The 11,929-nt window shown below is 34.7% G+C and overlaps 1 protein-coding gene across 1 annotated transcript; it reads right to left on the bottom strand.

Annotated features, from left to right (window-relative positions):
- Positions 1-9,212: 9,212 nt before the first annotated feature.
- Positions 9,213-10,769, bottom strand: LOC149940396 (uncharacterized). The gene is made up of 4 exons (XM_090179229.1): positions 10,250-10,769; positions 10,074-10,184; positions 9,397-10,014; positions 9,213-9,248 (listed from the first exon to the last, which is right to left on the bottom strand). Exons 1-4 carry the CDS (start codon positions 10,502-10,504, stop codon positions 9,213-9,215), a joined length of 1,020 nt encoding a protein of 339 aa, XP_090035355.1. The 5' UTR covers positions 10,505-10,769.
- Between the last annotated feature and the right edge of the window lie 1,160 nt (positions 10,770-11,929).

Genomic DNA, 11,929 nt, shown 5'->3' on the forward strand with positions numbered 1-11,929 from the left:
CTTTGCCATGTTGTCAAAAAGCTTCCTTTTCCTTCTCTCTGATCATAGATTTTTCAAATTTTCTTGCCAAATTTCTAGAAGATTTCTAGATTCATGCTCCGTCCATGATTGCCTTAGGCTTTTCTCACTCATATTGGCGAGTAATCTGTACTACAAATTCCTTGATATTAGGTACAAGTTGACGCAATTTTTTGCGTCACGTTTTGCGACAAGTTAGTGACAACTCCCAATTATCCAGTGTTGCCAGTGTTCAAGACTGGAAAAACACTATGTTAACACTGTGATCGGCTAAACGCCTAAAAAAATCACCTACCCAAACTCATGAAAATTTATCGGAAAATAAGCACCATATTTAATAAATATTATTTTAATTTTTATTTAAAATTTTTTTAAATTATGAATTACAAATTCCACGATTTGGCAACGCTGTGAGCATCTAGCAGCCACTATGATAGCAGACGACAGCACTCAAAGTTCAACCAGTTTAATTTTTAACCGCGGTTTACGACGGGTTCGGTTTTTATAACTCCGTTTAAAACTTATATCGTCTGAAACATTAACTTTGGTTAAAAAAATAAAATCTGGTTTAATAAACCCGGGTTTATATGCAACGTCTGAATAGGGTATGAGACGTTTTCGTCTACTTAATGTGGTTATTAGACAAGAAGGTGATTGCCTGTTAAAAAATCAATCATTGCTTATGGCTAGGGTAAGATCAGTTTTATTCTTGGAAAAGGTTGAAAAACTAAGTAATAGCAATCAGAAATCTTAAACCATTCATTAACTAGTTTCTATTTTAAATAAATATCTGAAAGGAAGATTGAAAGACTTTTAATGTTATCAGCATCGACCGTTTCCCGGTTGAGTTTCTGAAATGTGTCTTCTTCCTATGAAAGATTCGATGGATTTAAAAATTGAACACCAATAATCTTAGGACACATCCCATGCAGTAAATATTCAACTCAAAATAGCTAGATGCTTGCAAACTTTTCCCCAATTAAACGCGTGTTGGGCAAATTTTAATTGCTGTAGCAACTAAAACTTAACAATTAATTAATTGTTTATCACGGCTATAAAAATTAACAATTAATTAATTGTAATTGTGAAAACTCACGATTAAAAATTAATTAATTGATATATACTGTAGTCGCAATTAAAACTAACCAATTGTTAATCGTGACTTTTCACAATTAACAATTAACATTTAATCAATTGTAAAAATTAACAATTAATTAATTGTAATTGTGAAAATCCCGATTCACAATTAACATTTAATCAATTGTTCATCACGATTAGTTCTTAGAATAATTAGGATTGCATTTTAATACAACTGCTGCTGACGATGGTAAGGGTATATTGTATTTAATAAAAACACGTTTTATTTCAGGGTATCTGTTGAGAAATTGGATATTCGTTGTCTTTGATGGCATTTATGATATTTAATGATCTATGTAAGAGTAATTTTTTTCTTTCATTTTGGAAATTTCCTGGAGCGCATAAAACAAACTATTTCATCTGGTCTCACCAGGTCGGCTTAAGGTGTGTTGTAAAACGACTTGAATTCCATAAAACATAACACTTCTTCATCACTGCAGTATGCATATCGGTAAATGGCGTATTTTTTGCTCTTAAAACTTTATTCGCGTCCTTAGTCGCGCATAGGCTTAATGTATGTGCAGAGCATCGTAGGTGTGCAGGTAGTAAATGAATATCTTCCGGATATATGTTGGAATCACATTCTGATTCCTCCTCTTTGGCCTCTGATTCATATTTAGTTCTAAATCGGAATAAATTTCTAGTATAATTTCAGATATTCGATCTTAGCTATGTGTGCCTCTGACAGGCTAACGTCACCCACATTCTGCGTAGATCATTTGTAATCCAGTGTGCTGTCACGCCGATGAAACTTATCTTTTTACTGGACAAAATATCTTATGTTGCGCACACATAGTCTACTTCTTTTAATTCAGATTTTATCTTCGTCGTTTGCATTATAATTACATAATGGTTTTCTATACGACGTCCGAGGGTTCGTCGACTCATTAGAGTTAGACCCATTTCAGATATGTCGAAGTCTGTGAAAAGTTTGGAAAAATATGGATCTTCCACAGCTCGTAATGGGATCATAGAGTGGATAAAATATTTCAGAACGTTTTCATCGAACTATTCTTGGGTAAGTTTATCCTTATTAAGTTTCCTTGTTTTCCTCGTTTTGGTCTCGTTAATAGTGTCGTCTTTTTTTATTTTTGTCCGTTTTCTTTTTCTTTACTTATGTTTTGTAATCTTCAACGCAATGCTGTCCGTGTTTGTGTGAAAACTCGGAACAACTCCTTCTGCGTTGAGTTTGCAAGTTCTTTCCCCACTGGTTTAAGGGGTGTTCCCCTGAAATCTTCGGTTTCCCCTTCCATAAAAACTTGTTGAGGTTAACGGTTATAGTTAGTGTAGGGAGCTGTTGGTTCGCGTGGCATGCGGGGCTTGCCACCACGCTCCTACGTATTGTAACCCGGCCACCTGAATTAAAGGCTTCAAAAGTCGCTTGATGACTTAGGCCTTGAGTATTAGCCTAGCTGATTATTTATTATTATTATTATTTTCTCTTCAAGTGGCTTAGAAAGTTCGACGTACAATTATTATATTCTTTAACTTTACTTATGAGACCTTCTGGACATTTCACACACGCAGCCGTGACTTTATTAACTCTAGACCCTTCTGGTAAGTACTTGAAATGCGTTCCATCGAGTAAAATAAGTTGCGATTACGAAGATGACGAGGAGCACAGTGAGCACTCGGCGACAGCGGGCGATTCTGGCTCCAGCGAGTCCAGCGACTCATGAATATCCGATGGGGTGGCGGAGTGGTTAGCACTTTCGCCTCGCAGCAAGAGGAACCGAGTTCGATCCCAGCTTGTGGCACTGGGTGAAAACTCGGAACAACTCCTTCCGCGTAGAGTTTGCAAGTTCTCTCCCCACTGGTTTAAGGGGTTTTCCCTCGAGATCTTCGGTTTCCCCTTCCATAAAAACTTGTCTAGGTTAACGGTAATAGTTAGTGTAGGGAGCTGTTGGCTCGTACGCGTGGCATGCAGGGCTTTCCACCACCCTCCTACGCATTGTAACCCGGCCACCTAAGGTGGTGCCTTGGGTATTAGCCTAGCTGATTATTATTATTATTATATTCACCGAAATATTGCTGTTGTCGTCAATGTCTTCTATCATCGAAATTGTTTTGACCGGAAATCTATTTAAACAAAACACTTAAATTGAAAGAAGTATGAGCTATAACTGTGAGGTTTTGACACTATCAAGCATTTAAATTAAGAACAAAGTACACGGAACGAAAATTTAACACAGGGCGAGCGAACACAAATCAAACTAAGAGGGTCAAAGTATTGTTTGTAATCAGCGGCGCTGTATTGCGATGGAAAATGCGTAGCGTAGTAAGTGGGAGCGAAACAGAGTTGCCAGATGGGCAGATTCCCGCCCAAATTGGGCTACTTTAGGAACATTGTTGCGGGAAAAAAGTTTTGGACGGAGGCAGGGCCGTATTAAGGTATGTGTCAAGGTTGCTATGGTACAGGACTTCCGAGGCTGGGGCTAACTTACTTGTTAGTAGCCTCCGAGGTTGGGGCTTGTTAAGAGCCTCGAAGGTTGCGTGGACTAATTCCTAATTTCTTGGACGAAAGAAACTCTTGCGATTTTGAGCGAGCCACGTTCATTAAAAAATGCGCGCGCTACGGACTTTAAAAGATCGATGGAAAGTAACCAAGTTACGTGACCCTACAACGTTTTCAAAGCTAATGTACCTATTCTATTGGTGTTTTGTGATTTGAGGCCCCAAATTATATTTGGCACATCGCCCCCATTGGTGTTAATCCGGTTCAGTTTTTCGGGCGATTTTATAATGATATTTAAAGACAAAATGACGCAGAATCATTTAACTGAAGCAAAAAGCTACCATAGACTAAAAAAAAATCCAGAAAGGCGACAATAAATAGTCTTTTATGTCGAGCATTCATTAAACCTTTGGCATATGAAAATACAGGGATTGTCACACTTTTCGTAATTATGTCACTTTTGATATTATGAAAGTTATGTTTCCTACCAAGGAGTAGTGCTAAATTTTATTAATGAAGCAATATATCTAAGAGCAATTTCATATGCATTAATATATATAAATCTTGTTCATCTGATATCCGTAAAGTTAAATAGGGTAATTAATTGTTAGTTTTAATTTTGTTATTTTAAACAATCAAAACGTTAATTAACAGGTATTAATCCAAATAAATTAATTGCAATGTGGAATTAATGGTCACCTTTTCAATAGAGCAAGCAATTTCCTTTTTTTCAATTTCAAAAGTTTAATTTAGTGATAAAGCCTTCTTTCAAGACTCGGGTAAACACTCTGCACACATACTGCTCCGATACTTATATCCTGCGCTCTTTAGTTACACATCGATATATATCTTTAGTGGGACTTTTGTTCTGACCGAAATGTAGTAGTTAGTAGAGTAGTTAGTTAGCAAGTAATAGTTAGTCATTGGCATATACACTAGCGCTAAGAGAGTATAATTCTTTTTAAATCAACACTCCGCCGGCTTCGATCTCGCGTTCTCTGAATACCGAATCGAGTTAAATTGACACTCTTAAACAGGTTGTATACTATTGGACCAAATCCAATAGGCGGGATTCAGTTGAATGGGAAATTTAAATCTGGTTCCTTTTCACTTCGGGTAGGTTAGTTCCGGTTGGGTTAGGTTAGGTTAGGTTAGTTCAGGTTGGGTTGGGTTAGGTTACGTTAGGTTAGGTTAGTTCAATTTGGGTTAGGTTAGGTTAGGTTAGTTCAGGTTAGGTCAGTTCAGGTTGGGTTATGTTAGGTTAGGTTGGGTTGAATTGGGTCGGGTTGGGTCGAGTCGGGTTAGGTTGGGTTAAGTTGGGTTCGGATAGGTTGGGTTAGGTTGGGTAAGGTTAGGTAAGGTTAGGTTTGATATGGTAGGCAACCATTTCACGTCGGGTCTTATCAAGGTTATTTTCAAAAATTGAACTCGGAAAATATCGAATTTCAAGGGAAAATGGTCTAAAAATACACATTAGTACGAAATAATAAATATTTAAGACATAGTTTAGTCCAAATTAGATATACTGTCGTCACGTACCCTACGATATATAAAAATGTATCACTAACGTTATATTGAATGAAACCGCGCAAAACACGTTTTTCGGTCGATTGGAATTCGGTTCAATGGTACATTCGGACGAATGGGATTTCAGTCCAATGGTATACAATCTGTTAAACATGGTCAGAAATTTGGTAAATAAGCAACTTCTACGAGGCGAATGCTATTTCAAAGAAGATTCCCTCCTGGATGGCTCGATTAAGTTGGCCCGGGCGTAAAAGATAAAAGAAAAAAAGTGTCCCATAAAAATGCTCTAATATTGCTCCGATTTGCTCCATCGTTTTTAAATATTGCTCCATATCAATTAACTGACAAAATTAACTTTAATTTCTAAGGGCCAACTTAATGCTAGCCCGTCGAAATGGAAATTTTCCATTTAGGATAATATCAAAATATTCCTCTAATTTTGCTCTAATTTGCTCCATCGAAACCCGAATTTGCTAAAATTCGGTTAAGCCTTCATACTTATTTTCCACGCGGGGGGCTAAATTAACGGTAACCTAAAATTTCACATTTACAATAAAAACTCCACAAACAAAATATGCTCCCATTTTGCTCCATTTTGCTCCCATAAATTAAAATTTTGCACCACATTAGGTAAAAAACTAAACGTTTTTGAAACTTTGTGGGATAACTTAATTATAATTAAATACTTATGAAAAACCAATGTACATCATTCCATAAATAATGCTCTCATTTTGCTCCATTTTGCTCCATTAGATTAAAATTTTGCACCATATCGGGTGAGAGTATAAAATGTTTTGAAACTTAATTATAATAATATGTACCTAAAATGAAAACGCACATCCAAACAAAAATATTGCTCTAATTTTGCTCCATTATGCCAAAGAGTATAAAAACTACGTAACCTAGAGATATAATGACGGTCGAAAGCAGTAAAGGAAGTTGTAGCAATCGGGGGGGAAGGCACTCAGTGAATTTGCTCTTCAAATTTCGGTACCGGAGCGCCACTACGGCAGTTTTTAGCGGCCATCGTAAATTCCTTAGCGCCTCATTTAAATTGGAAAAACGCGTCACCATTCTTCAACCCAAAATTTTTTTCGCGAATAATGCTTTTAGATCATAATTATTGTAAGCATACTCACCCAAAAAGAAAGAAGCCGAAAGAAGGTAAATAATTTATATTAAATGGTATAAACTAAACTATAAATATGTAATCTAATAGGCTAATACTCTTAACTAATATAGAACTACTTAATGCTGTTTACAATGAAAACACGCTATTGAGAGAATTAAATGAAATTTTGAAGGAAACTTCCAAAATGAAGAAGATTTTTTCAATAGGAAAAAGCAAAGAAGTTCTTCAATGTTACGATGAAATAAGGTTGAAAGAAATCACTTATCTAACGCCAACCGGTTTGGAATTCTTGGGTGTTTTTAGCGACAAAAATTATAATTTCGATATTAATGGATTTGTTTTGAAGAAAGAGTTGTTGCTGGGAGATACAGATTTCATAAATGAAGTGCAGTTATCATTTCAACACATTTTAACATTTAACGAACTTAACATAAGGAACCGAAAGACTGTCATCTATTCATTCTTAATTCGATTTTTCAACGAACTGCAATGTAAATTTTTAAATTCATGTCCAAACCAAGAAGCTGACAATTCGACAGAAGAGCCTGAAAATTTTGAATATGGCCAATTACACCATGTATGTGGAAATATTATAAACAAAATTATAGCTCTGTACGATTGCAAAGATTTCCAGAAAAATGTGCTCCAACCAAAAACCTAAAGATTCAATACTCGCCCAGCATTCATGGTCATTAAAACAAGATAGGGGTGGACTACTTTATTTATCAGAAAGAGGTTTCAGCTTTTTCAAAATGGCAGTCCAAATTATTAAACCTTTTTTCAAAATAAATGATCAGAAAATACTGGAAGAGAATGAAAATCGGAATCGCTTTATTTTAGAAGCCCTTGATAATTGTGAAGAATTAAAAGCAGCTTGGTTTGAGCTTTGGGGAGATAAGTCTGATGACGCAGTAAAGGCGCAAAAGTTAGCGTATAAGACATTGCAGAATACATATTTGAAAGCCTTCATTTCTAAATTCAAAAATGAAATTCAAATGGAGAAGAAACAAAGCCTAAATACTAATGCTTTAAGAAGTCAACTTAAATAGTAAGTTATTTAAATTTAAGTTATCATATTAAATAATTCATTATTTTAAGATATTTTATTTTAAACAAATAAAATTTATTTGTTACTTCATGTTAAATAAATTAAATTATTTACATTCTTAGTCTCTTTCTGGCCTCATTTTTCCGTGAAATACGTTTCCTTTTCAATTCACAATTACCATTTCTGGGGTGCAAAGCAAAACTACCAATTAACTTCAATCTTTTTTCACTTTGTCCATATTGAGATATTGTTGGGTTTGATCCATGTCCAATTGTCGAGCGTTGTTTCCCAAAATATCGTTCCAAAGGATCTTGATTAAAGCGCGAGGTGAGAACGAAGTCTGCCCCCTTTCTGAGTAAAAATTTCACAGCTTCTGTGGTTGATTTTACTATAAAAAAATGGAAGTGTTATTGATTATTTTGAAAATTAGATAATTAAATTCATTACCTGTCATTCGTAAGCCTAGCAGCGTTTCTTTACTCATTAGCATTCTTGATTTATCGTTGCCTAATCCATCTGGAATTAATTTATCTTCAAGGGCAGCTATTTCTTCCTCCCACTCAGACAAATACTTCAGAAACCTTTCGTCCAGCCACTGAAATATTTGAATTTCGTTACCAAAAATATTCCATAAACATTAACCAAGGAACTAGAACACTTACTTTGAACCGCCAATCATCTACACTCTAAAGTCGGTTTTCTTGCATGTTTTCCCTCAGTTAAGTTCGAAACATTGAAGATATCAAAGAACTTATCAAATATCCTCAAAAACTGGACAGTTTCCGAGGCTTGGTCTGTAAGAAGTTCTTCCATTGCGTTTGCAAAAGTCGAAGATAACACTTGTGTCGCCAATTTAACTCGCATAGCACCGAAAGGTGTATTTTTTACATGTTCAGCATTTACCCGGGGAGCTTTTCTTAAAAGTTGACGCTTATCAATTTGAAAAGTATCATATACATGTTTCCACAGCATTAATTTGTTATTTTTTTTAAGCAATCTAATGTATCTCTCCATTTTGTTCTTCAAAAAAGTTTTTTTGCCACTATTAGCCAAATTGTTTCGCACCGTTTTAATGAGGTGGCAGACATCAGAAATAAAAAAAATTGGTTCACAATCATTAAAGTAATTGACACTTCGGTATCCAACTTTATCTCCATTTTTCACCCTTTCACTTTCCGTAAACAGTTTAATCATTTTTTGATTAACACCGGCTTTATCGCACACCACCGTTAATATTTTAAATCCAGCGCCAGAAAGGTGTTCAATTGCTTCGCTCACTATCGAATGTAGATCATCCGCGGATAACTTTGCCACAGGAAAATATGCAAACGGCAATTTAGAATTGGTTGTTATCCCTCTTACCATTAACTGCAAAACACTGTTGGCCAAAGTCGGTTTATCATCATATGATCCGTTAAATTTTCGTTCTGCTTTATGAAAAGTGTTGCGGTAATCATTTAAATTACAAAAACCAATAAGTTCTCCGGTGCCACTATTAAACATTAAGTCTTCTTTAGTATGTATTTCATCTAATATTAACGAGAAATACTGTTGATGTCCGGTTAAGACTTCTATGTTTACTTTTTCTCTCATTTCTTTTAACACGTCTTCATTGAAACCACTTTTTGCACTTAAGTCTTTAGAGTAATTATGAAGAGTTACTTTTGATGGGAGAACTAAATTTTCTTTCAGTGCCTCATAAGTGGTAGGAGATTTAGCTTTTATATACAAGCAACACTGAATGATGGCTGGGTGCCATTTTCTTGGTCTCGAAATGTTTGATTGATGAATTTTTAATTGTTCACGGAGAAAAATCATCTGGAATGTATTTTTACATTGAAATGGATTTTCCTTTAAAAGTTTATCAAAATCTTCCGACTCCTCAGGACCGAGTTTCACACCGTCCTTAAATATAAGGCCTCTAATCTTTTCTTCAAGAGATTTAACCCTTTTTTTTAAAGCTAAATTCTTTAATCTTAAAGCTGCACATCGATTTTTAGCTGGCCCTTTATTCGTTTGATTTTTGAACTTTTCATTAGCCTTGTCATACTTCAATCGTTTTTTAAGGGTCTTTTTTACCTGTCTGCACGTTGAACAAAGTTTCGTCTGTTGGCTTTTAAATATTAATTCACATTTCTTTGATCTTAAGGCTTTACTAAGCGCGCAATAAGTAGCTGTATTTAGGCGTTTGGTTTCAAAATGTTTCAACAAATCACCTTTCACTCCTTCACAAACATTCCATTTTTCCAGCTCTAACATTATCTTCAGTAAATCATTGACACTTGTTACGTGCATTCCAAAAGTTAAGTTTTGAGATCCATATATAGCGTGATCATTATTTAGAATTTCATCGTAAACTAACAAATTCAATTCTAGAGAGGAGTGTTTGATTTTTATGGAAAACGGAGCATTCTTTGTTTTCACAAATGTCAATTCATAATTTTTGGATTGATCCTCAGCGATTAAATTCCAAGAGCAAGTTGCAAAATTATCGGCGTGATATGATAAATAATTTCTAGCCAAGTTTTCAATCTGGGAAATTGATGGGGTTTGTTCCATCGGTGATATTGATACGGTTTCTTCAATCGGTGATATTGATAGGGTTTCTTCAATTGGTGAAAATGTAGGGTTACTTTCAGTATTTGATGAAATTTTATTTTTGATAACTTCAATATCAGTATTCTTGACTTCTGATTCCTGTGAAATATTAAAATCATTAAAAAATTCAACATTCACAAACCAATCTAAGTTTTTACATTTAAAAGGAGTTCTTGCACAATATTTGGGTTCATTTCATCAATACAGTCAGTAGTACGATTAACACCTTGCGTGGCTTTGCAATATGAATGGTCTACGTGAACACATTTCTAAATGAAATAATAAGTAAAATAAAAAAAAACTCCATCAGTCTTTATTCTAGCCAGCCACATACTTTCTTAACCTGTTCTTCGGGAATAGGATCTGGAAATTCTTTAGTGGCTCCAGCGCTTCCACCAAAATGCTTTGAACAAACATAGTGGGAGCGACACACACTTTGCACTTTCATATCACTACGACCAGCAGCTTTAAGCCACATCTTACACCTAGCTAAGTCTGTAGTTGGTTTAGGTATAGGTATAAAAAATATACCGGAATTCGTAATGTTTTTAGAATTGTTTTTACAAGATTTAAATAGACAATACTTCATTTTGATTTAGTATAGAAGATAACTGAAAGACAAATACTCATTCAACATTCTAGAAAATTCCTTAGGAACTTGGCTACCTTTAGGACTTGGCAACGTTAGAGAACAAACGCCTTAATCTTCACTTTTAGAAAATAAACACCGAAACAACAAATCAACAAATACTAACTACAAAAATCACGAAACAGTAACAAATTACTGGCACTTTTTTGAATTGACAGATTTTAGACAATTAAATATCCAAAATGCCAAATTTAGAACCTACTCAACACCGCAACTGCCGTTTTTCTCCGGTATTATCATTTATTATACTAAAAACTGCCGTAGTGGCGCTGCGGTACCGAAATTTGAAGAGCAAATTCACTGAGTGCCTTCCCCCCGATTGCTACAACTACCTTTACTGCTTTCGACCGTCATTATATCTCTAGGTTACGTAGTTTTTATACTCTTTGATTATGCTCCGTAAGATTTAAATTTTGCTCTATAGTGGTTTCAGAAATTCGCTAGCATACTAAGCGTGGAGAATGAAGTAAAAACATTTAATTAAGGGGCTAACTTAATGAAATCTAAAAACCAGTTAAATTTTCTTAATACAACAACATATAATTACTTCAATTTTACTCTAATTTGCTCCGTATCTATCTAGTTTTGCTCTGCATACGTGTTAATTACGAAACTTAAATTAATTTTTAGCGGGCCAAATCAATGATATTCAGGTTTCAGAAAATTCTGAAAAATCTATAATTCTAAAATATTGCTCCAATTTTGCTCCGTAAGATTGAAATTTTGCTCTATTGTGGTTTGTCTCTTAATTATTTTAAAAAATTCCCTCGCTTACTAAGCGCTGAGTATGAAGTAAATGCAATTATTAGTGTGCTAACTTAATGTAATGTAAAAGCAGTTAAAATTTCTTAAAATACAAACCATATTATTGCTCCAATTTTGCTCTATTTTGCTCTGCATCCGTGTTAATTACGAAACTTAAATTATTTATCTGCGGGCCAAATCAATGATATTCAGTTTTTAGAAAATTCTGAAAACTCTGCAATTCTAAAATATTGCTCCCATTTTGCTCCATCTTGCTCCGTAAGATTTAAATTTTGCTCTATTGTGGTTTGCCTCTAAATTATTTTAAAAAATTCCCTAGCTTACTAAGCGTTGAGTATGAAGTAAATGCAATTATTAGCGGGCTAACTTAATGAAATGTAAAAGCAGCTAAAATTTCTTAAAACACAAACCATATTATTGCCCAATTTTGCTCCATTTCGCTCCGTATCTAGCTAGTTTTGCTCCACATATAAAACCTTATTTAAAACATTTGTGTAGATATTGCCATAGATTTTACACAGTCATTTATTGACGGACATCTATAATAAGATAGATACATTGATAACAATAAAGAATTTCAATTATACGGCAGTCAGGTAC

Source organism: Leiobunum rupestre, chromosome 6 (genome assembly GCF_980474605.1).
Source record: "Leiobunum rupestre chromosome 6, qqLeiRupe1.1.hap1, whole genome shotgun sequence".
Taxonomy (NCBI): Eukaryota; Metazoa; Arthropoda; class Arachnida; order Opiliones; family Sclerosomatidae; genus Leiobunum; species Leiobunum rupestre.